Below are 27,620 nucleotides of genomic sequence, written 5' to 3'. Positions count from 1 at the left end.
GGCTACGTCAGTGAAAGAGGCCATCTATGGGCATGCTTTCCTTGTATCTGAAAAACAAAACAGCAATGTTTTAGATCAATGTTTTGTTTTCCTCCAAAGGTTTTTATATTTTATTTTTATACTAGCATACAGGACACCAAAAAAGTCATATGGTACTGCAATAACACTGCATTCATTAGTGACGCATTGCCAAACTGGTGTACCTATATTTTTCTTTATACATGATATATATGACAACCGGGATCAGCAGCTTCAAAGTTTTTGTAAAATATGATTATGTGAACGTGAAAATGTATCCGACCTTGAGTTACATATGTTTGTCATTTGTGATAGTATCGCATGTTAGCACGTCTGTTTACAACAAGCTGTGAAATAAGTTAGGTTAGTGACCGCGAAAATACTGGTAGATCCTTTGTTAGCAAAGTTTTTATTTGGGTTTGTGTGACGATTGTTTCGAGGCCTGACAGCCGGAATTGGTAATGTCTAAAGTGTTCAGAGTCCAGACAATGTCTTTGAAACACATTCTGTTATTTAAAATAGAGACAGTGTTACCGGTATATATAGTAGAGTGCTCACAATTTTATAAATTACTTCGCTCATGTAGACTTTCTTACCTTTGACCGGCCTCGATGGCGTCGTGGTTAGGCCATCGGTTTACAGGCTGGTAGGTACTGGGTTCGGATCCCAGTCGAGTCATGGGATTTTTAATCCAAACCCTGAGTGAGTGCTCCGCAAGGCTCAATGGGTAGGTGTAAACCACTTGCACCGACCAGTGATCCATAACTAGTTCAACAAAGGCCATGGTTTGTGCTATCCTGTCTGTGGAAATCGCAAATAAAAGATCCCTTGCTGCTAATCGGAAAGAGTAGCCCATGTAGTGGCGACAGCGGGTTTCCTCTTAAAATCTGGTGGTCCTTAACCATATGTCTGACGCCATATAACCGTAAAATAAAATGTGTTGAGTGCGTCGTTAAATAAAACATTTCTTTCTTTCTTTCCATATAACCGTACATAAAATGTGTTGAGTGCGTCGTTAAATAAAACATTTCTTTCTTTCTTTCCATATAACCGTACATAAAATGTGTTGAGTGCGTCGTTAAATAAAACATTTCTTTCTTTCTTTCTCACCTTTGCCACCCAATAGCCGATGTATTTATTGTGCTGGGGTGTCGTTCGTTCGTTCGATAATTCGTTCGTTCGTTCGATTATTCGTTCGTTTGTTCGTTCGTTCATTCGTTTGTTCGTTCGTAAGTTCATTACATGCATTCATTCATTCATTACATTATTTCATTCATTCATTCCATTATTTCATTCATTCATTCCATTATTTCATTCATTCATTCATTCATTCATTCATTATATTCATTCATTCATTCATTCCACTATTACATTCATTCATTCATTTCATTACATTCATTACATTCATTCATCCAACCATCCATCCATCCATCCATTCATTCATTCATTCATTCATTCATTTTTTCTTTCTTTTTTCATTTATTCATTCTCATAAAGTCTGGTTATCAGTACTTATTCAGTTTAATACCCGGTTCTCGTCTACATTTCCAACACCAACCACAACCACAGTATTAAACCTAGCACCAGCTGTCAATACTAACCCTAACTCCCAGCACCCAACTCTAATGCCAGCTTCACCATGCTAAACAATAACCTCAACCTCAATCTCGTATTCCATCCCCAACCTCAACTCCATACTCCAGTCCTAATCTCAGCCCCGTACTCCAACCTCAGACTTACCACATCCACAACCTCGACTTTATCCCCATCAGAATCCCCATCTCAATTTCCATCTTATCCTCACTCACGTGTTAGATTTCTAAAAAATCGATTATCGATTACATGTTATACTATATTTTGTTGTTTCACGAATAGAAAGAAATGTTTTATTTAACGACGCACTCAACACATTTTATTTACGGTTATATGGCATCAGACCTATGGTTAAGGACCAAACAGATTTTGAGAGAAAACCCGCTGTCGCCACTTCATGGGCTACTCTTTCCGATTAGCAGCAAGGGATCTTTTATTTGCGCTTCCCACAGGCAGGATAGCACAAACCATGGCCTTTGTTGAACCAGTTATGGATCACTCGTCGGTGCAAATGGTTTACACCTACCCATTGAGCCTTGCTAAGCACTCACTCAGGGTTTGGAGTCGGTATCTGGATTAAAAATCCCATGCCTCGACTGGGATCCGAACCCAGTACCTACCAGCCTGTTGACCGATGGCCTAACCACGACGCCACCGAGGCCGGTCATTCTATGAATAATTATTGCTATAGTATTAAGTAGATTGCAGAATATAAAAACGGTATGATAGTGATCGGCACCGATTATATTTTATAGGTTGTACGATATGAATACAGGGTGTTAATGGTCGACGTCAGTAATCGATTATTTGTGTGATAGTGATTATCGATTATTTGTTATAATTTATAGGTTGAACTATACGAATATAGTGTGATAGTGACTAGGGCCGATTATCGATTATTTGTTGTATTTTGTAGGTTGAACTATACGAATATAGCGTGGTAGTGACAGGGCCCGATTATCGATTATTTATTATATCGTGTAGGTTGAACAAAATAAATATTGAGTGATTATGGCCTTGAGCCGATATCGATTATTTGTTATTAGTCTATATTTTATAGTTTACACAGTGATAACAGTGTGATGATGATCGAAACCGATTATCGATTATATGTTGTAGTTTGTAATTTGTATGATGAGAATACTGTATGCTTATGATCGGCTTCTATTGTTGATGGCATATTCTATTTTGCAGGTTGCACGATGTGGGTACTGCGTAATAGTAATTGGAACTTTCTGGGTGACGGAAATCATTCCCTTGGCAGTGACATCACTTCTTCCAATTGTCCTCTTTCCCTTGTTTGGTATAGAGGATGCCACCACGGTCTGTGCCAGCTATTCAAAGGTATAATATTGGTAATGCTTGCGATAATGGTGATGATTATGATGGTGATGATGATGATATTGATGATGATGGTGATGATGATGGTTATGATGATGATGGTGATGATGATGATGATGGTGATGATGATGATGATGATGATGTTGATGATGATGATTATATTGATGATGATGTTTGATGATGATGATGATGATATTGATGATGATGTTGATGTTGTTGATGTTGATGATGGTGTTGATGATGATGATATGATGATGGTGGTAATTTTATTATAGTAAGAGACCCTATGTTTAAAATATATCAAAGTACGTAAAATGAACTGTCCATTTTTAATAGGTTTCAAACCCATAACCACCTAGTAGGCGCACTTATTATAAAATTTCTTTCCTAGTAAATGAAATTATTTGGTTGTAATATTTATGGACAAGCTGTTCAAAGTAAAATCGTCAGAACAAAAATTAATATTGTTGACGGAAAGCCGCCATTCTGCTTCTTTGACAAAGCCACGTTTATATTGTGTCCTGTTGTTTCTCCAGGACACGTTGATGTTGTTCATGGGAAGCCTCATTCTGGCTGTGGCAGTCGAACGCTGGAACTTACATCGACGTCTAGCGTTACGGACCTTGACCTTGGTTGGCCCCGAGCCTCTTTGGTGAGCTTGCTAACAGAATACCTAACAGAATCAAGCCTTTCAGGAACAGGGTGAGAGCTGGATAATGTGCCCTCACGATGACGGGTTTTTTTTGTCGTACTCTATATTGCAAATTGTGTCCCCTTTGGCTAGAGATTGTAACCCCTCCCCCCCCCCCCCCCCCCCCCCCCCCCCCCACCCCCCCCCCCCCCCCAACTCTAGATATCGTTCCTACAGACCTGATAATACCGTATCCCATATTCTTTGCGTTTTATATGTTTATTTTAAAAGGTTATTGTATGAATACATTTTTTGTTTTCTCTCCTCCAGGCTGATGCTTGGCATCATGCTGCCGTGTTGGTTCCTGTCCATGTGGATGAGCAACACCGCCACCGCTGCCATGATGATGCCCATCGTCGGCGCCATCTTGGAACAGATCAAAACGGCCAAACGCGCAGGTTGATACCTATTTTCTATACTACAATTACCCACCGGCTTTGGCTGCGAAGTAGTTCAGTCATCGGCCTAAACTGACGTAAAGGCGACACCACACGATAGCTTAGCAACCGATGGAATCGTAATTTTGTCTTGTAACTGTGGGCTATTCTCGTACGAGACACTCGTATTGTGTGACGTCGCCTTTAAATATGCTATCTCAAAGTTACAGTGCCACATTTGGCTGTTTTTACATTTATTGCCGATAAATGACCATAGATTAATCTATCTCAAACATAATCTTTGTACAAATAACTCGGAAATATCGAAATTACAATCTGCTTGCACGTCGTGTAAACATAATTGCGTTCAATACAACCCCAGTTCTTCCCAGCAGTAAACGTCATTTTTTTTTCTATGGTTTGTATTACAATTTTGTATTTATTTCTTAACATATTGTTTTTTAAATTCCACACAAAAAATAGTGCTCTTTTGTTATTTTCTTACGTCAAATCAAACTGAAATTATTTACAGAAAACACTGTCCATGGAGGCTGGGCAGGACTATAGAATCTCGTGTCATTAAATCTTATGCAATCAGGCCGTCACAGACAGACGAGTTGCACAAAACTGTACTGCAAACTTGTTTACATTATTCTTCTGGAATAACATTACAAATAAAAGTGCTCGCATCAATTGAACACGTACAATTCTGTCGTCTGACCTGTGAAAATACTGCATTAAAATATGTTTTTTTCCTACTATTAAATTAAATTATTTGGTTATAATTAGCTATAGAAAAAACCCCGTTAGTAGTTAGTTTTGATGGACCGCCACCATTGTGCAACTGTGAGATTGCACCTTTAAGGGTAGTACATATTGGGTTTGTAATCCCGGTACTAGCTTCCGTCCAGAGTACTCCGAAGGAAGGTGTAAGATCACGATATCAGCTCCTCACTCACTGACCACTAAGAGCTAAACACCTGTCCTGGACTGTGCCCAGAAAAGCGGGCTTGAACTTTTATTGGACACAAATTAGAAAACCAAGATGAAATGAAATAAACTAGTAACATTGCTTGTAACAAAGCAAAGTATTTACAAGTGTGATTTGTAGAAGTATATAATATACTGACTAATTTCAGAGGCGCCGGAAGAAGAAATAAAACTAGAGATCATCGTAAACCCACCAGACGAGAAGAACAGTTCAGGTGAAGCAACGAAGGAAGCAGAAAAGTACGTAGCAGTGGGTACGGGTATACCAGTATTCCTTAAAGGCGCAGACCCTAGTTTCAACCCGTGAAAATGGACACTTAAGTATGGTTAATCTACGAACCTGTAACACATCTGAATAAAGTTACAGTAGAATGAAACAAAAGTCTGTGACCCTGAAACGAGGAGATACACTTAAAAAGAAGACTCAAGCTAGTCTCCATAATTAGTACTTTTCGTATGAAAAATACATTTCGTGGTACTGGAAACACTAGGGTGGAAAGAAACACTTCAGATATACCACAAAGGTGAATCTAAACATAAAATCTAAGTTATGTCTAATTTCAATTATTAAAATAATAATAATAATAATAATAATAATAATAATAATAACCCGGCTTAATAGTGAAAAATACACCTTAGTGTTTAAAAAATAGGGTATGTCTTAATTATGACATCACAGACACAGTACTAGTACTAGTACTCTTGTGCGCAGGAAACCCGCGTGTCAGAACCAGTGCCAATAATATTATGATGGATGTATTTTGCACCACAAAGTCTGACCGTGACCTGTCTATCAAACAGTACGTACAGGATGCAGATGAGCAGAGGGGCGGGATGTAGCCCAGTTGTAAAGCGCTCGCTTTATGCGCGGTCGGTGTTGGATTGATCCCTGTCGGTGGGCTCACTGGGCTATTTCTCGTTTCATCCAGTGCACCACGACTGGTATATCAAAAGCCGTGGTATGTTCTATCCTGTCTGTGTGATGGTGCATATAAAAGATACCTTGCTACTAATGGAAATATGTAGCGGGTTTCCTATCATAGACTATATGTAAAAATTGCCAAATGTTTGACATCCAATAGCCGATGATTAATAAATCAATGTGCTCTAGTGGTGTCGTTAAACAAAACAAACTTTAGATGAACAGCTTTAGTCACTGGTGTTGGCAGATACCAAAATCGTGTCCCATTACTGGCTACTGGATGTCAGACATTTGGTAATTTTAATATATAGTCTTAGAGAGGAAAGCCGCTACATATTTCCATTACTAGTAAAGGATCTACTTTATGCACCATCCCACAGATCGGCCTTTCATACACCAGTCGTGGTTCACTAGCTGGGACGACAAATAGCCCATTGGGTTCTCCGACGGGGATCGATCCCAGTCCAACCGCGCACCAGGTGAGCGCTTTACCACTGGAATTTGCGCTTATTAAGACAGTGGGAAAAGAGCATATAATAATACCCTATGCTGTTAACGAGCAATATTGAAAATAATGTCCTGGTGTACAAATAAAACGCTGGACTTAAACAGCATTAACTGACGTATTGGCGTATCGGCGTATCAAAATGTACAAATTTGGCCGGATGTAATATAACTTTAGTAGTTAGCCTATGAAACGTTTTAATATTTGGCCATATATTGTAAATTTTATTTATATATACTGAGAGAAAGAAGGAAGGGAACACGTGTTATTATTAACCAAATTTGAGTCACCATTAGTGTAGTATTGTCAACCTGTCTGTCTAAAGTACAAATATGTAATCATGTGGGAGTGAATGTCAGTAACATGGTTGACTTCCTAATACTGTAACAGAAGGGGTGTTTTGATTGCAGTCTTAAGCATGCGAGACAGAGGGCATGGGGTGGTGGGGGGGGGGGGTGGTGGCAACTCTCCCCTTACTGCTGGAGCAAAACCTGAAATTCGGGCAAATATTATAGAGATATTCAGGCAAAATGTTCTAACCTGAGGCTTTTTTTACCATTTATTTCGATCATTCTACCTTCAAAATTAGTTACAATCTAGTGTGTAAAAATGAGTAGTGATTCGCTTGTAACCCTATATAGCTGTTCAGCAGTAATGCTAATATGAATAAATATTGTTATCCAGATTCTGGCATTTTCGTTAAATTCGGGCAAAACCCAGCCTGCCCCCGTACAAAAATGGGAGCCCGTACGCCTATGATTGCAGTCATTTTTTGCTGTTAGTGTCGGCATAACTCCTTATTGTTTTCCATCAGTGAACATTTGTCTTCGATTTCTTAACACTAGACCTACTTATACAAAAAATATTCATTTTGTAAAGCTTGCATATCACATACGTTACACAATATCTGGTCATAAGATACTGTGTTTGTTACCACCGGGCCTACTAATACAGAATAATATTCATTTTCTGCATATCCCATATGTTACACAATCTTTGGACATAAGATCCTGAGTTTGTTACCACTAATACAAAAGACATTAATTTTCTAAAGCTTGCTTATTACATTAGTTCAGGCATGGCGGAAGCAAGTAGACATTGGGGGAGGCTGACTGAGATCGAGGGCACAAAGCAAGGTTTCGGGGGGTGGGGGGGGGGGTCGGGGGGATATACTCCCCCGTAAAAGTTTGAAAACTAGATGAAATGCAATTGTCTGTATTCTACAAGTTCATCTCTGCCTTATGATTTATTACCAATAATATTTTTGATTCAGAAGTGTTTATTTTTTTTAGAGTGGTCCCCCAGGCCCCACTTCTGCTTCGTCGTGCCTATAATTACACAAAATCAGAACTTAAATTTCTGTTTGTTTTTCAGAATAGACATCCACAAGGAAGACGCTGAGTTCCAGACTCTAGCCAAGTCGTTTTCTCTGTGCACGGCGTTTGCCGCCAACATTGGAGGGATGGCCACCCTGACCGGAACACCCCCCAATATCATCCTTAAGGGCCAGGCAGACATGTACGTTTCATATAGTAGGTCAATTCAGAGGCAAACCCCAAAGAAAATGTTTAGGGGCGCTAAACCCGGTTTTAGCATATTATAGGTAATTATTTTCAACGTGTTTTACGGACTATGGCAGTGCTGGTTGTGACTGTGGTTAGCTAGGCATTCATTTATTGGTCGTATGGTTGACGTCGTGAGCCGTCGGATGATGTCGTAAGCCATGGGGTGACATCGTGAGCCACCGGATTATGTCGGAAGCCATCGGGTGACATCGTGAGCCACCGGATTATGTCGTGAGCCGTCGGATGACATTGTAAACCGTCGGTTGTCATAAGAATCGGCGCATATATTCGATCCCCGTCAATTTAAACTCAATGTCGTATGTACATGTATTATGTTTTCACATCGGAAAACGGTTGCTTTTCTCCCTCACCTCCACTCCGATAAAAACAAAAATAGTTTGTTCGCTTCTATGCAACGTACACTACATGTCGATATATTTACGTTTTCTTTCTTGTAACGTTAGTCTCACAGATGTACGACGAGTGATAGTAGGTGACTGATAGGTTGAATGAAGGCTGGGGTTTGGGAGGAGGCACCAGTGTTCCCAAATACCAAGAAAATATGGACTTTGAAGGAAATAGTTTATAAAAAAAAAAAAAAAAAAAAAAAAAAAAAATCGCACCCCCTGCCCCCAAATAAAAAAAACAAGAAACACACCAATAAAAGAACAAAACAGAATAAAACAAAACTTAAAGGGACAGACCCTAGTTTCAACCCGTGAAAATTAACACTAAATTTATTTAATTTACAAACCTGTAACACATTTGGATAAAATTACAATTGAGTGAAACACGAGTCTTTGACGTTGAAATGGTGAAATACCGTCTAAAAATAGACTAAAACTCGACTTCATAACTGTTACATCTCAGACGCACGTGCGTTTTTAAAAATATGATAAATACATTTTGTGATAGTTAAAACACCAGGAAGACCAAAAGCACTTCGAATGTACGGAAATTGATAATCTAAACCATAAAATCTAAGTAAAGTATGATTTCAGTTATCAAAAACGGCTATAATAGTCAAAAATATATCTTAGTGTTTAAAAACTAGGGTATGCCCCTTTAAACCTGAACAGAAGTTTATTTAGCCTACTTATTAAGTGATTCGGACAAAACATTCCGCCTTCCCCACCTATATGTATATATATATATATATAGTTTAACCCGCGTAGGTCCCTAGTCAAGCTTAATTATAAGTGCACTTCAACTGGTCCCCAAGAACTACCTGTAGTGTACATGGCAATTATCGCTAGCTGAAATATAATCCCGAACGATTTTCAAGATTTATATGTCACGGATGGATACATTTATACTGTGGATCTTTGTGACTGTGACATCGAAATACAATGCACTGTCAAGAAGCGCTTCACGGGTGTACATCCATTCAAAATTCTTCGTGCGACTTTAAAGTCATAATATTGGGTATATATAATATTTAAAGCTGCAGTCTCGAGTGTATTTGTTAATATTTAAAGCTGCGTATCGATATTATTTTTCTGGAGTATAGGCGACGGGAACGGAAGTTGGGGTGGGCTGTGGCGTAGCGGGTGGGGATGGGGGTGGGGGTGGGGGAGAACCCACGGGGGCAATGTTCCCCCATCAAACTTCTTTTTTTTTTTTTACTGTATTAAATTTTATAAAATCACACATACATACATAGTGTGTGTTGCCCCCTATATAAAATTCCTGGCTACGTTAGTAGGGATGGGGCAGGGGGCACTGCACTAAAGATAGTACATTGGGCCCTCAGCGGAAAGTCAACGTAATATGTTTTCCGATTCTATTTTTAACTGCCCCCCCACCCAGTTATTTTTGGCTAGGTACGATCTGATTATTTTGTCCAGACAAATAGAAAACTCCCATGCGTTAGTATCCAGTTATTCTCTCCTTATTGTAGGGGCTAGATATAACCCAGTTGTAAAGTGCTCGGCTGGTGCGCGGTCACTTTAGGGTCGATCCCCGTCGGTAAGCCCATTGAACTATATCTCTTTCCAGCCAGTGTTCTACAACTTTTGTAACTGTAACAAAGTTTGTTGTACGTACTATCTTAACTGTGGTATAGGGCGTATAAAAGATGCCTTGCTGTTAATTGAAAGGAGTAGCGTATTGAATCGCGGCTGTGGGTTTCTCACTAATTATCTCTTTGGTGCTTCTACCGAATGCTCGACCCCATATAACCGTAATTAAATTATTATTTTATTTTGTTCTCTCCACAAGATTTTACTAATTTATTAATTTATTAAATGCGTCAATAATACGCCATCAGTTATTTCCCTTTAATAGCACTAGCTTAAAAAAAATCTTTAAGTTACAGCACAAAATTTAATTACCGATATCCTCAGCAAGACATCGCGGCACCATCGTGTTGGGTTTGCCCACAATAAATATAGATATGTTACCCAACCTGGGAAATGGATGATGGATGGGGTAAGATAATTATCTGGCCTGGGACCCCATAGTCAAAGGCGGGTGCAGTTAGGTCAGAATTTAAGATAGGACGCCAGGCATGAAGTGCTTTTGATCAGGGAGACAAAGAGCCCGATTTTCATAAAACGGAACACGATACTTGTAAATACAGTATGTCATGGATATGGAGTTACAGTATGTGTGTATCGTGATATATATGTATATATATATATATATGTATGTATATATATATATATATATATATATATATATATATATATATATATATATATCAGGTGATTAAAAAACCCAAAATCCGTCACACTTTTTGAAGTTGATAAGCGGAAAAAGTATTGAACGCAAAACCTCGAAAATCAGAGGAATAGCGTGGTCTGTACTTGGAGGGGGGGGGGGGGGGGGGGGACTCCATTTGTCTGTATCTTTTCTGGATACCGATATGAATAGCCTAATATTACATTCTAAATTTTGCAAAAGGAAATCTTAAAATTTTTGAGGCACAATTAACACCTGAAGCGACAAAGAAGTGCATTTTATCCTAGAACAAGGAGTATGGAAAGTAAGATAGTTGGACAATCGACTATTGTATTTGGTACATACTGTAAATGTTTAGTACGTTCTCAATAGTATATCTGATGTTGACATTATATAATTGTATCAGGCGCCATTTTAAACGTAAATCGGACAGACAGCCAGACTGATAGACAGACAGACAAATTCTATATTTATGTCTCACTTTGTGTACAGATTAAAATAAAAACAAGAGTACAGCAATAATACAACAATACAGCAATAAATACTAATTGTACTATTAAAAGACTATCAGAAATATTTTTAAAAGTATTATATTTACAATAAATCAAATAAAACTAAAAACCATAAAATATGTATCATATATTATTTATTTATTTTTGTATCTGTTTTCAATAATACGCACATTCATTCGTGCCCGTAAAGACGTTTCAAAATTGAAACTCGTGTTAATACAATGTTTTGTGTTATATTAATTAATTTTCGCCACTTCTCGAATACATAACTTGCACGTGCATAACATTTAAAGTCTTCACGTTGTTCTCTTTTCAGTTTATACAAGAAGTACGGCGCTCCTGGCGCCAACATCAACTTCGCCAACTGGCTGATAATGGGAGTGCCCCTCTCCGGCGTGTGTTTCATCGTCTGCTGGCTCTGGCTCTACATCTACACAGTCAGGTCAAAGTAGGCGTCTGCTTGAAAACATTTTTTCTTTTCCTTTTTTTGTGTGTAACTGTGATAATATACATTTCGTTTTTATAGACACCTGAAAGATAAGGAATACCAGACAGCCTAGTTTCCGAGATAATGTACCGGGGTTTTTTTTTTTTTTTTTTTTTTTTTTTTTTTCGCATAATAATATGCACTTGGAGCTATGGCAAACACCGTAACGTCGACAAACACATTAAATTATGAATTGCCGACAGAATTGATAATTAAAGAAGATTTAAGTAATATGAAATTTTACGATTATAAAAGCTGTTTACATTGCAAACGACAATATCGTTTTCGTTAATTAAAACCGTATCTCTCACCAAGGCAGAACAGAAAGGGTATTTTGGCAAAGTCGTGATTGTTTTCATGGATCACTGTCAGGTGTCTCATCTATAAGAGAACTTCCACCCACAGGTCATCCTTTACAGGATACTACATACTTCTTGCCCCGCCTGTAAGAGGACTACCACTCAAAATGGAGATACTTTACAGGACGTTGCCGCCTTCTTGCGCCACCTGTGAGAGGACTGCCACTCCCAATGGCGACCCTTTACAGGACGTTACATCCTTCTTGTGTCGGCTGTAGGAGGACTGCTACTCACAAGATTATTTTGCAGGACGTTAACCCTTACGCCGCCTGAAGACTGCCACTCCCAGAAGGTTCTTTACAGGACGACGTTAAATTCTTGCGTTGGCTATAGGAGGACTGCCACTCACATATATATCTGTGATGGTATGCACTCGCATGCAACCTGACTACACCAGTGGAATTTCCCCATAATTCCTTACTTCAGTGCAACCCCAAAACAATTCCAATAACTGATTGCTTTTTATAAATCATGCACTGTAAACTGTCCCCGAGGTTTTGTCCAAGGTTATTTTTCTATATGAATCTTATTTCCGTTTTCAAACAATAAAAACGGTATTATAATATTAATCACTGTTTCTTTTTTAAACTTCTTTATTCCTGTATTTAGAAATTATTTTATTACTTTTAAGATGTCTGCAGTGCTGTAAGAAGAACAAGAAGTCGTATGAAGGTGTGAGGTCTGCACTGGAAAGAGAATACAAGAACATGGGTTCTATGTCGTAAGTCACTGTTACCATTCACTGCATTCCAAAATAACGTATGAAACAGGTGGATGTAAGCATATAAGCCCCTGTTTCATTTTAAAATCTTACTATACCGGTATACCTAATGATTACGCACAGTAATCACACCCTAGCATCCTCACCCCAACCCCCCCCCCCCCCCCCCCACAAAAAACCCAAACAATCTAGATCTTCTAGATGTAATTTATATAAACATCATTTTTTTTAACATAATTGTTACATTTCTGTTTTTTAAGAAGTGGATAGTTTTAAGACCAAACCATCATACATAACCATGTTTTCTATATACACACACACACACACACACACACACATACACACACGCGCACGCGCGCGCACGCACGCACGCACACACACGGTATATTATAATATAATATATTTAATTTATTTATGTAGAATTCTTTAATTTTTTTCTTTTCAGATTTGCAGAAGTCATCGTTCTCATTAATTTCATTATTTTAGCTTTTCTGTGGATCACAAGAAAACCTGGTTTCATACCCGGCTGGAGTAGTCTGTTTGCACCAGGGTAGGACTCTTTGTTTCTAAATTTTAAACAACTTACCTGTGATGTTTGTTTTTCGCACAATTCTTTACACTGTGATTTAACATAAAACAGACTGTTCAGTTTACTGCCATTGTTAAATTGTTTCCAACTGATAGAAGTTTAAAAAAGAAAGAAAACAAGAACAACATATATATTAATTACATTTTCTTGTTTAGAATGTCAGTGTTGGTATATTCAATATGTTTCTCATCGTCCTAGCTCTAGTGGTGTCGTTAAGCAGACAAGCGTCTTTCTTCTTCATCGTCCTAATGTTTGTAGTTTCTAATAATTTCGTACGTGTTAAAAATATATGACTACATGTATAACGAATTGAAAAAAAAAAGTAAAGTTTGTTTTATTTAACGACGCCACTAGAGCACATTGATTTTTAATCTTATCATCGGCTATTGGACGTCAAACATATGGTCATTCTGACACTTTAGAGGAAACCCGCTGTCGCCACATAGGCTACTCTTCTTTACGACAGGCAGCAAGGGATCTTTTATTTGCGCTTCCCACAGGCAGGATAGCACAAACCATGGCCTTTGTTGAACCAGTTATGGATCACTGGTCGGTGCAAGTGGTTTACACCTACCCATTGAGCCTTGCGGAGCACTCACTCAGGGTTTGGAGTCGGTATCTGGATTAAAAATCCCATGCCTCGACTGGGATCCGAACCCAGTACCTACCAGCCTGTAGACCGATGGCCTGCCACGACGCCACCGAGGCCGGTAAACGAATTGAATTAATAGTTCCATCTACTATAAACATTATAATGATTAGAAATACATTGCATACAGACTTCAATATTCTAAAAGAATGTATTTAGTATGTAATTGTCTCGCCTTTGTGAATTGAAAAGGTTAATTAGATACAGGTATTAGAAACTGACCTAAACGCAAAAGATGAAACTTGGTTTATAGTTGCACATATGTACAAAACAATTTTAAAATTTATTAAATTAAATGTTTATTTTTTTAAAGTTTAATTTTTTCAAGTAATATTTTTAGACATACAATGAGATGATCATATATGGATAGGTGATAGTGACACTGAATAAGTGTCAAGCAAAAAACCCCATAAAAACACTCCCCCCTCCCCCCCTAAAACACCAATAAGTTTATAGTAGGCGAGATATTTAATTCTGCGGAATTCTTCTTGTAGTCTTTAAAATCGTTGTTAGTCGGAAATATGTTTAATAACATTAAACTGAGGACCGTCTGTTTAACTACTGAATGTCTTTGTTGATGTCAGTTAACTATACATTTCATATCTATACACATGTACTTACTCTCCCAACCTCGTTAAACTTTTCTGCATTATTGAAAAATATATTTCTTTACTTATGAAAACAAATTAAAACGATCGAGACAGGAAAGTGAGACAACAGTTTTCGACCATTTTCAACATAAAACTAAAGTGTTTATGAACTAAACAAAATAATGAGCAATAATAATGTTATAATGATGTTATCTGCATCGACATTTTGAAATAAACAAAACTATTGAACAATAATAATGTTTTAATGAAGATATTGGCATCGACATTTTAAAAATGTTTTGAGCAATAATATTATTATAATGATGTTATCTGCATCGACATTTTGAAGAAAAAAAAATCGAACAATAATAATGTTCTAATGATGTTATCTGCATCGACATTTTGAAAATGTAGGCCTTTTTGGATGTGGAGTTTTTTATTTTTAATATTTATTTCCAAGAATGCAGAATAAATTTTTTAAATCCAATATACATGTGTGTACATATTTTATATTTATACACATTTAAAATACAATCAGGTAGAATGAAGTTACAATGCATATATACTTAGGGTATCTTTTTATAACACATTTTTATAACATAACATAATTAATTAATTTTGATGTCGAAATGTGCGTGCGTTTGAGATAGGAACACTTATACGCACGCGCATTAATGACAGTAACATTGATACGCATACGCATTAATGGCAGTAACACTGACGCGCATGTTCTTGTGTAATAGGTTCACTTCCGATTCAACCTGTGCTATTTTGATATCAGTTCTTATGTTTATTCTTCCTGCCCGGCCAATATCATGGAGAGGATCATCAAGGAAAGACCTGATCGGTGAGAAAAAAGTTTTTGTTTTTAATTGGGTTAAAGGGACATTCCTGACTTTAAAGCTAATAAAATAGACAGTAATATGGATTAGTAAACTCACCTGTAATACATTTGTGTAAAAAAAATCAATGAAAAGTGCGAAATTGAAATACTTACATAGAACAATACTTTCGGGATTCCCCATGACACGATTATTTGAAATCCTCGCGGAAAGGTGAAGGTCAAAGGTCGCAGTGATGACGAGAACACAAATTTCCCATAATGCAATATTCAACATGGCTTCGGTGAGTACACGATTTTGGGATGCAGTCGATTCCTCCACTGGACAATTTGTCCACGGACGATTCGTCCACTGAAAATTCGTCCACTGAGGAACTCGAGACGATTCGTCCACTACAAAAAATCAGTTCCGGACGATTCGTCCACTGGGTTTTTATTTCCCCAGTACATTTCCATGGGTGAAAGTTTTTTTAATTTTTCTGGGTCTATAAGGGTCGTTTTTCCTAATCGTGTAAATCCGTTGAGATTTTCATAGGGGGGTGGGTAGGGGTTATGACCCAACTTCTCCGATTGTTGATAGATGATTACTCCAAAGTTCAACAAAAAGTTCGATTCTACAACCTAGTTTTAGCAATGATTCAATCCGAGAAAGTTCCCCGATCTAGCAGATGCACATTTCAGTAAGTGCGCGTTTTTTTTTTTGGGGGGGGGGGGGGGGGGGTTACGGAGATCGCCGATCCATTCGTTCGATTCCGACAAAACTGACTCAATGCGATCACCAGTCAACGGAAACACAAAATCGCAGTCCGTGAAACGAGATCCGGAAAGTTGAATCAAGTCGCGTCTAAAACAACACGCTTTGTTTGAATGACATTTGTTGTTTTGTTGAATTGTTTTTTTAATGTACATTTAATTATATTGGAATTGAAGACAACGAGTTTTTATTTTATTTCGAGGTTATTAGGCATATGGGGATAACATGTGACGAGGGAGGGTACAGTGGATATAATGTACGCCATTGAAGGAGAACATGACATGGGCGGGGGGGGGGGGGGGGGTAATAAAGTCTTCCGACGCGGAGGCTTGCATTACCTATTTACCACATCGTGACATGCGAGATAATGTACGAGCGAGTGGACGAATCGTTCGGGGCATGATAATGAATACAAACAGTTAATAAAAAATGGATATTAATGTTGAATTCTAACTCTATTTTACTTTTTTGGTTATAGTATACCACAAAATAATGTTAAGAAACGATTACAATGTCAAAGAAATAACTATTAATATGTATGAAAAAAATGCAGTCATCGAGTGGACCAATCGTCCGTGGACGAATTGTCCAGTGGACGGACCGTATGGAAAGCACGTTTTTAATGTTATTTATTTTTTAATATTGACGTTTTGCATTGATTACCAACGACTTTCCATTTGTTTCCTACAAATCAGTAGTATTACACAAAAAAAATTCTGTAAACTAAGCGATACGAATGGACGCATTTTAAAAGAAACAAGTAGAAATGATGCCGATAACAATTCCAAGATTTCATAATAATGTTGTTTTTTTTCATTTTTTTTTTCAACTTCAACAACTTTTTGATCTTGTCTCTTTTCTATTGCCTTCGGCTTGGCAAGCCTTCTGATCGTTTTGGCATTTAGGGTTAGGGTCACTTGTACTTATAGCTATAGATCGGAACTTTGTCCATTAGTCAACTCGCCCCAACCCAAGCATTATACTCATAATACTGTGATGGTGCAATTTTATGGGTATCTGGTCGTTTCGGCCGGTTGCTAGTCACTTCGTACCTTGGTCCTTTCGTACCATAGTCATTTCGTAGCTTGGTTCTTTTGTACCATAGTCATTTCGTACCTAATTTGGTCCTTTCGTACCATTGCAAAATTGAAAGTCATATCGTACCCAATCTAATTACGTATATAAGATGCAAACACCACCTGCAACTGACTTTATAAATCATTAAATATTTAATTTTGTCCCTAAAAAAAGATCAAGTCATTTCGTATCATACACTGAAACAAATTTGTTGTTAATTTAAGGGCGTTTCTGATCAGCAAAAAAAAAAAATTGTCATTGTGTATAAGTAATAAACATGAGCAATTGGCTGATTTGGTAATCGATAGGGTAGTCAATGTTTTCAGTGGTTGTTATTGTTTATTTCTTAAACAAATAAGATAATAAGTAATAATAAGTAATATTCGACCATTTCAGCTGGTAACTGAAAAAAATTGTTCATATTTATTTATTTATTTATTTATTATTAGCATATTTATTAATTATGAATGTAAAAAAAAAAAACTTTGGTCAATTGGAACTAATTTCAAAAAACATCGAAGTTGGCCATAGGTAGTACATACCAAATACGGCTCTTGTCAGGTAAAATGGAAATAACAGTTGACAGGTGTTATGGTAAATCAATAACGATATGCTGCACAATAATGTGTTCTGATTTTCAAACTGTCAAAGTAAATTTAAAAAACAAAACAAAAAAACACTGCTTTTATGCTATGGTCGATTCGTTTTTTATATACTGGTATGAAATGACTATGGTATGGAAAGACTTCTCACAATGGTACGAAATAACTAAGGTACGAAATGACTTTTTGCAATGGTACGAAATGACTAGGGTACGAAATGACCAGGCAGCATGGTATTTACATGTGCTCTACGTCACAAAAAGGTCACGTGATGCGCTTCAAATGCATGACAAGTCGAAGGGAATCCGCCGTCTAAAAATAGACTTTATTTGACGGTTAAAGGAAAAAATAAATTGATACGTACGAAAAAATATTTGGCAAAAATGCATACTGAGCTACTACGAACATTTGGGGGACCAAAAACACATTGGATATACAGATATAGATATTCTGGACAAGGAAATGTAAATAAATTGCCATTCTAACAATTAAAAAAGGTTTTATTAGCCGGAAACAACAAAGTCAGGAATGTCCCTTAAATTAAAATGACAGACCCTACTTTTTAGAGCTATTTAAGTATTAAGAGCTTTTGGGGGTGTTTTTCCTTTTAACTAAAATCGGACATTACTTATCTTTTATTGTTCAGAATATGTATTTTCGTACAATTGTTTCTAGTCATCCTGGTGTTTCTAATACCACGAAAAAACATTTTCATGCCTTTAAAAACGCACGTACTTTTGAGAAAATACAGTTATGGATACGAGCTCCAGTCTATTTGTAAGGGTATTTCCCCATTTCGACCTCACATACTCTTGTTTTACTCTACTGTAACTCTGTCCAAATGTCTTACGAATACCACAATTAGTGTTCATTTTCATTGGTTGAAACTAGGGCCTGTTACTTTAAGATAAATACTTTAAACTATAGACATGTAAATCCAACAATATGCAGGTAATTCCTGCAAGTGTATCATATATTAGGCGAAGCTATGATGAAGCAATTGCTTTAATTATTATTTATTCAACTGATTTTTCTAGGTATGACCCTACTTTTAACTAACACATTATAAATACTGAACAACAAAAGAAACGCATATATATGTATTAATTGATTTTTCTTTAATTTCTTTAATTTATTTAAATTTCGGCTTGAATCCCATTATGGTTTTTGTCTTTTAAAATAATCAGTGTCTTGTGAGTCGTTTAGGCCCATTTACCCAATAACTTTTTTTTAATGAATAAAAATACATTAAACTATTTGCGTTTCGTTTGGTTGCACACCACCTTTTACTTTTGCATGCGTTTTAATACACACCCTGAGTTTCTTTTGCATGCATTGTAATATAAGTTCTATGTCGGAATATATCCTATTAAAAATAGGCTACGACGGTATCGAGAGGAGTATGTCACTGTTACTTTTAGAGAGTCATCTCCCTTGCTGACTCTCATGCAAAAAGTCAACATAGGCTGACCACGCACTTTTTCACATAGCCACCCTTATGACAAAGTACCGCCTCATGTTGCTGTTCTACATGTGCCAGGATACACCTTGCACAGTTGTTAACAGTTGGTACTAAATATAATAAATATCTTCAAACCAATGGGATATTTAAATACTAGAGAGGTCAGCCTACTTGTAATCATGAAAGAACGATTTGACAATGCATTTCAACATTTCAACTATTTACTAAACCGGACTATATTAAGCTGTTACAACAAGTAACAGTGTTCTAGCCAGCATTTTGACAGGATTTTGCGCCAATTTACTAACGTTTCTTTGGGCAAATGCTGGATATGATCGAACATTGAGTATTCAATAAAATTCATACATAACTGATATAATACTGAACTACCGGTTGTAATGTTTGCCCAAGTAATTCACTATTATCATATAACCATTCCCCACAGCTAGTATACCTTACAATTTTGGCAATTCTAAATTCTTATTAGAGTTCCCCTACTTTTTTTTTGAGTACTGGAGTCGTGTGTTTTCTTCCAGCCGGTGCATTCAACCACTATGAACCTATTCTAAACTGGAAGATTGTCAACGACAAACTGTCTTGGGGCGTCCTGCTTCTAATGGGAGGAGGCTTCGCACTGGCAGACGCATGTCAGGTTAGAATTATTGGTTTTCTTACACACCCGTTGGTGAGAACATCATTCGTTATTTTCCATAACACATACTTGTTTACATATGTACGTGTGTTAACAATTTCAAGACATACGACTGGCTGCTCCTAGGTGATGACCAGGTCACCAGTGCCATATTATATCCAATGAAAAAAACAGCACGATCGAAATCGATTACACTGTGACGTATAGTCTTAAAAAAAAAAATTTTGTGGACATATAAGAAATAGAATAATACATTCGTGTCCGTTAGATACCATTTATCTTACAATTTGTTGTTTAAAAACGTATCAAACTCGCTTTCGCTCGTTAGATACACTTTAAAACAACTCGTTGTGAGATAAATGGTATCTAACGGACACGAATGTATTATCTCTCTATTTATTACATTCGCTTATAGTGCACAAGATTTATACTACGAGACTACTGCAAGTTATATTATATTAAGCGAGCTTCCATTTCGTATCATATTTATGTTCCGAATTAAATAAGTTTCAGTTGTCATGAGGAGGGACATAAACATGATACGAAATGGTAGCGAGCTTAATATCTTATTTATTACAACTAATCGATTTTAATTTATGTCACTGATCTCGTTTGGTTGACGTTCCGGTAAGGTATGGCGTCGAAGTGCTACGTCTCACTTGACACTCTAGTGGGACATAACACTTTGATATGAACCAAGATATGTTTAACCATATGGGTAATAATTCTCTATATTTACCTTGGTCTCAGTCTGCAAGGAAATGTTTTATTTATCGACACACTCAACACATTTTATTTACGGTTATATAGCGTCGGACATATCGTAAAGGACCACGCAGATATTGAGAGAGGAAACCCGCTGTCGCCACTTCATGGGCTACTCTTTTTCAATTAGCAGCAAGGGATCTTTTATATGTACCATCCTACAGACAGGATGATACATACCACGGCCCTTGTTACACCAGTTGTGGAGCACTGGCTGGAATGAGAAATAGCCCAATGGGTCCACCGACGGGGATCGATCCTAGACCGACCGCGCATCAAGCGAACGCTATACCACTGGACTACGTCCCGTCCCTTAGGTCTCAGTCTGTTATGTTGTCATATTTAGTACCCATAAGTCACTGGTCAGCAGTGGTTTAGCGAGGGGGATGAGGGGCACAAAGGAAATCCCCCCTCCAATCAGACCTTTTTTCTTCTTTTTCTTTTACTGTATTAAATTTATAAAATCATACATACATACACTGTGGGTTGCCCCTCCCCCCTCCGCCAATAGTGGCTTGCCCCCCCCCCCCCCAAAAAAAAAAAAATAATAAAAAAAAAAAAAAATCTTGGTTACGCCAATGCTGGTGAACAATGCTAAATCATCCAATGGAAGAATTCTTTACACCATTCCATTAATATTTTCTCAGTAATGTTAAATGTTAGACTATTGCAGTGTTTTACCGTCAACTTAAAAAAATAATTTACAACGTTTTGCTATTTTTATCAACTGTGGCAAATGCAACGACTTTTGGGTCGTTCTGGTGTTTGCATTGTCATTAAATTTTATGGGGAAAGAAAGAAAAAAATTGTAAAAATGTTTGTATCTCAAAAATTAGGGTTAAATGCTATAAGATGTTATGTTTGTATTACAGACATCTGGTCTGTCTGCGTGGGTGAGCGGCTACCTGTCATCACTGGAGAGTATGCCGGACTGGGCCATTGCCATGGTGCTGTCGCTGGCCATTGCCGGGGCCACTGAGGTGACCAGCAACTCAGCCACTGCTACGCTGTTCCTGCCAATCACCGGAGAACTGGTACCAACTGTTTATTTATTTTGTCGGTCATTTGGTGAAATGAAAGAAAGAAACAAATGTTATATTTAACGACGCACTCACCACATTTTATTTACTGTTTTATGGCGTCAGACATATGGTTAAGAACCACACAGATATTGAGAGAGGAAACCCGCTGTCGCCACTTCATGGGCTACTATTTTCGATTAGCAGCAAGGGATATTTTATATGCACCATCCCACAGACAGGATAACACATACCACGGCCTTTGATATACCAGTCGTGGTGCACTGGCTGGATTGGTGAAATGATTACAAATAACATTTGGCTAAATTAAAATTAAACGATTGATGAAGAACTTCAGTGTCTGTGTGTGTGTGTGTGTGTGTGTGTGAGTGTGTGCGTGCGTGCGTGCGTGCGTGTGTGTGTGTTTGTATGTGTGCATGCGTGCGTGCGCGCACCCCAATGGAATAATGATGCTATATTTGCTGTATTGCCAAAGGCTTTAAAAGATGAAAGAAAAGGGGCGGGGGTGGGGGGGGGGAGGGGACTAGTATCTTAATTTATTTTTTAACTGAGTTGGGCGTGGGGCGGGGACAGTGCACATGTACTAACATACATCTATGACAACTTAGCCAATTGCCTCTTTGTTAAAATTATTCCAATGCTTCGCTGAAACGCGGCAATTTGCCTTGAACAGTATGTGTCACGTTAGGTAGATGAGTGCGAGTGCGAATAATTTGTACATGCTCATATACCACTAGAGTTTCGAGCATGTCCGTCCCGGGGCCTGTCTCTGGATAACCAAGGGCTTGTCCCGGGACAGAAAAAAATTAAGCGGACAATTTTAAAATATACATCCAAAAATTAAATGTAAAGGTAGATGAGCACAATTATATATTCTTACATTTTATTCTGTGTTTTTTTCAGGCGGTGCAACTGGGCGTAAATCCACTGTATTTTATGATTCCATGTGCTATATCGGCTTCGTTAGCATTCTTGTTGCCAGTGGCAACACCTCCAAATGCCATAGCATTTGCTACGGGCTATTTAGAAGTGAAAGATATGGTAAGTACATAAAAGGCAGATAGAACTATTTTTTATTTTTGTACCTCACTCTTGTAACGCTTTGTCTAATTTATACAACACTTTTATAACAACTCCCACTCAAGGATACAGTTCATCATAGGCGTACCGGTTCCCATTTTTGTAAGGAGCAGACTTTTGCCCGAATTAAACGAAAATGCCCGAATCTGTATAACAACATTTATTCATATTAGCATTACTGCCAAACAGCTACATAGGGTTGCAAACAAATCACTACGAATTTTTACATGGGTTACAACTAATTTCGAGGGTAGAATGATGGAAATGCATGGTAAAATGGTCTGGGGTCAGCACATTTTGCACGAATATCTCTTATCAGTTTTGCCTGAATTTGAGGTTTTGTTCCAGCACTGGGGGGGGGGGGGGGGGGGGGTCAGTTGCCCCCTGCCCCCTGTCTCGTACGCTTATGCAATTCATTAACGCAAACCAAGAATTATTTATTTTTTCATTGTTTCTGACTTTTTCTTTTAGTTTCGTCTTCCTTTTTTTGTTACTGTTTTCAGAGCTCTACCATTGAGTTACATCCCGACAGAACAGTCAGAATATTTAAGATTATACTATACTAAATAAAATCCCATAGGCGACAATGTTAACGTATGTAGTTAAAACACTATATTTCATATATCAACCAAACTATGACCCATAAATAGCAGTACTCCAACCCCTTTCTCAAAGTATTAACTGAATTAACCGGATGGTTTTACAACGCCCGTAGTTTCGCAATAATTTTTTTTTAGTACTTAGTTTTACAGGTACCCCACACGTGTTTTCTAACACAAGGCTACTTCATAAAGTGGTTCTATATGAAATAGCATTGCATAAATTATTGCCCAGACTAACAACAAACACTGTCACATTTATCACCAACTGCAGGACTTGTGGTGTTAACTGCTCTATCAAAAGTTCGGTGCACTTCGAACTTTGACCCAGTCAGATGTTATTTGGTTTAGTACTACTTTAAACGCCGTCACCAGTGGCGGATCCAGAAAATACATTTAGGGGGGCCCAATGACATGAGGCGGAATGCCAAGAGAACTTTGGAGGAGTTTTGGAGGGGGGGGGGGGCGGGTCGTAAAAAATGAAAATTAATATATAATAAAATTAATACTGTCGCAAACTTTAGGGGGGCCCCGGACCCCTGCCCCCCCCCCCCTCCGATCCGCCTCTGGTCACTGACTTTACCTAGATGCATTTCTCTTTTCGTTTCAGGTTCTTTCTGGACTTCCAATCAACATCTTTGCAATTATTGCCTTGAACGTTGCACTCAACAGTTATGGTGTGCCCATCTATAACCTGAACCAGCTACCGGCCATATTCAACAAAAACCTGACGACAACGACCCCTGCATTGCCTCTTAACGTCGTGCTACTGAACGCTACTAATATGCCGTGACAGTCTGTTCGGAAACACCGCTGTGTCGTGCGAATCACAAGAAAAAGGCGCCGGTTAACTCAAATTCGACACAAACGCCCAACACAATGTCTACCAAAAACGTACACACATACACATTTGTGCACGCACATAAACCATACACACAAATTACATATATTAAAGGCTTTTGACAACACTCATGTGCACGCACATAAACCGTACACACAAATTACATATATTAAAGGCTTTTGACAACACTCATGTGCACGCACATAAACCGTACACACAAATTACATATATTAAAGGCTTTTGACAACACTCATGTGCACGCACATAAACCGTACACACAAATTACATATATTAAAGGCTTTTGACAACACTCATGTGTACGCACATAAACCATACACACAAATTACATATATTAAAGGCTTTTGACAACACTCATGTGTACGCACATAAACCATACACACAAATTACATATATTAAAGGCTTTTGACAACACTCATGTGTACGCACATAAACCATACACACAAATTACATATATTAAAGTCTTTTTACAACACTCATGTGTACGCACATAAACCATACACACAAATTACATATTTTTAAAAGTTTTTTGACAACATTAAAAACCAAGAAACGGAAACAGGGAAACGTGCACAAATATTATTGGGAATTATTGTCGATTTATACATTTCCAGTATTAAACTGCAACAAAAGCTTTGTAATTTATTCAAATGAAACCTGAATAAATTATAGGTGTCATAAGAGTTTATTTGTGACACGGTCAATATTGATGAAATGCTTAAACTCAACCAAATCTTCTAGGACAAAATGGTGACTTGAAAACCGTTACAAAAGCAACACAGACATCGCCACCATCAACCCTTACAAAAACAACATAAACACCACCACCGACAATAACAGCAACAATTTATTCCGTATTAAGTGACATAAAATGTTTCCCTTAAACGTACAGATTTGAGCCAAAACGTATGAATTCCGAGGTGTTGCCTATTCAGTTATCAATCGTTTTGCCTCTCTCCGTTTTCTGTCTTGGTCACAAGCTTTGGTCTAGACTAGGACCCGAGCTTATAAAACTTTAAGAGTCTAGACTCAAATCTCTAATGACGTCACACGTGTGAATTCCAAGGTGTTGCCTATTCAGCTATCCATCGTTTTGCCTCTCTCCGTTTTCTGTCTTGGACACAAGCTTTGGTCTAGATTAGGGCCCGAGCTTATAAAACTTTTAAGAGTCTAGACTCAAATCTCTAATGACGTCACACGCATGCAATTTGTGTGGCGCTGCCATGGCAATAACCTCAGACTCTATTAGAGTGTTGAGTTTAGACTCTAAACTTTTTCTAAGCATCAGGCCAGAACTTGTGTCCACAACATGCGTGCTTTATGACAAGTAGTTGTGAACAAGCACGTTAAAATAAATTTTCATTTCTGGACTTTAATTCATTCCTTTATACTTGTATTTTGAATACATTTGCATATATGCGTTTTTATAATGTACATGTATTCTGAATGCACGTACATGTGTTTACATAAAGACAGGTCATCATTTCCATTATGTATTTTGAAGACATTTGCATGTTTCAAAACAAATCTTCGTTTTCATTATGAAAGCGAAATATTTTACTGTCTGTTAACAGATACGGTTTGTGAATTATTATTTTTTTAAAGATTTGTTTTATTTTTGTTATAAATTTAACGAATATTAGTGGTGGATACAGGGTTTTGTGTAAGGGAGTGGGTCGTGCTGAGTGAAATCTGGTTAACATTTAGATGGGGCGACTCCCTCTACCCGACCGGTCTCGGTGGCGTCGTGGCAGGCCATCGGTCTACAGGCTGGTAGGTACTGGGTTCGGATCCCAGTCGAGGCATGGGATTTTTTATCCAGATACCGACTCCAAACTCTGAGTGAGTGCTCCGCAAGGCTCAATGGGTAGGTGTAAACCACTTGCACCGACAGTGATCCATAACTGGTTCAACAAAGGCCATGGTTTGTGCTATCCTGCCTGTGGGAAGCGCAACTAAAAGATCCCTTGCTGCCAATCGGAAGAGTAGCCCATGTAGTGGCGACAGCGGGTTTCCTCTCAAAATCTGTGTGGTTCTTAACCATATGTCTGACGCCATATAACCGTAAATAAAATGTGTTGAGTGCGTCGTTAAATAAAACACTTCTTTCTTTCCCTCTACCCGTCCCTAGACATTGGCGTTACATTGGGACGATGGGACGATGGGACGATGTTCGGTTCCCAACACCACAAGGTGCAAGGAATATATGACCAGTTTTTTAAAGCATATCTTGTGTACAAAAAAGTGAAAGTCAAATCAAATTCAAATGCAAAATAAAACATTTATTAAAGAAGTCGTATACATAGGCCTGGCATAATAGTTCTGACACACACACACACACACACACACAGAGAGAGAGAGAGAGAGAGAGAGAGAGAGAGAGAGAGAGAGAGAGAGAGAGAGAGAGAGAGAGAGAGAGAGATGGAGAGAGGGAGAGAGAGAAAGACGCAGATACACACACAGAGACACATAGGCACACACACACACACACACACACACAGACACACACACACACACACACACACACACACACACACACACCAGAACTATTATGCTAGGCCTATGTATACGGTTCCTTTAATATTTGTTTGATTGTGCATTTGATATTTGTAAATTTGCACCCCCGTCCGTAGAAAAATCTTGCATCCACCCCTGATATTTTTTTAATGTATTGTATACATATGTATGATGCATTTTTATAACCATTTCTTCCGTTTGAATATATCATTGCAAATTGAGATGATTATGGCCAGTTTTGCGATGTATGCTATAGACAATATTATTCTACAAACTGTACGTTTGAAATGCAACGAATCAATGCCTAAGAAATGTTTATTATGCAAAATTTGTTCATTTCTGTTTTCCTACTCTTATTGCAAATACATTGTTATCGATGTCACATATATAGATAAGGGAGTGAGTCTAGTAATTTGAAAAAAAGGACCTATACCTGATCGTGTTGTTTTAGAAGTATGTGTAATAAATTATGTATTAAATCAGTATTATCCAATCGAAAGTATACATGTTAGTAGTTTAAATAGTTTATAATCGGGTTTTTTCAAGATAACGTAAAAATGTATATATTGTAGATCAGAAGTTTTAAAATTGAATAATCATTTTGAGGATTTAAATTAATATATGAATTCAAGTTTTCAAGAAACACCAAAAGATGACAATAATTATTAATATAAAAATTACTTACAATATACTGATGAACAAAAGAAACGCAAATATTAATGTTGTTTTCTTTAATTTATAGAGGGCTGAACATATTACTACCACTCCGTTTTCAATATTT

At 37.7% G+C, this 27,620-nt stretch overlaps 1 protein-coding gene across 1 annotated transcript in view; it reads left to right on the top strand.

The window, feature by feature from the left end:
• Window positions 1–26,141, top strand: part of LOC121390122 (solute carrier family 13 member 5-like) — a 58,893-nt gene extending 32,752 nt beyond the window's left edge. Inside the window, exons 2-14 of the mRNA XM_041521860.1 lie at window positions 2,806–2,955; window positions 3,489–3,604; window positions 3,914–4,041; window positions 5,160–5,250; window positions 7,812–7,955; window positions 11,513–11,644; window positions 12,674–12,763; window positions 13,209–13,313; window positions 15,335–15,438; window positions 19,864–19,979; window positions 21,617–21,778; window positions 22,688–22,825; window positions 24,074–26,141. Coding sequence (XP_041377794.1) covers window positions 2,806–2,955; window positions 3,489–3,604; window positions 3,914–4,041; window positions 5,160–5,250; window positions 7,812–7,955; window positions 11,513–11,644; window positions 12,674–12,763; window positions 13,209–13,313; window positions 15,335–15,438; window positions 19,864–19,979; window positions 21,617–21,778; window positions 22,688–22,825; window positions 24,074–24,256 — 1,659 coding nt within the window. The 3' untranslated portion in view covers window positions 24,257–26,141. The remainder of the gene's footprint in view (window positions 1–2,805; window positions 2,956–3,488; window positions 3,605–3,913; window positions 4,042–5,159; window positions 5,251–7,811; window positions 7,956–11,512; window positions 11,645–12,673; window positions 12,764–13,208; window positions 13,314–15,334; window positions 15,439–19,863; window positions 19,980–21,616; window positions 21,779–22,687; window positions 22,826–24,073) is intronic.
• Window positions 26,142–27,620: the final 1,479 nt, after the last annotated feature.

Source organism: Gigantopelta aegis, chromosome 3, assembly GCF_016097555.1.
Source record: "Gigantopelta aegis isolate Gae_Host chromosome 3, Gae_host_genome, whole genome shotgun sequence".
Lineage (NCBI taxonomy): Eukaryota > Metazoa > Mollusca > Gastropoda > Neomphalida > Peltospiridae > Gigantopelta > Gigantopelta aegis.
This window is presented reverse-complemented; position numbering and strand designations above follow the sequence as displayed.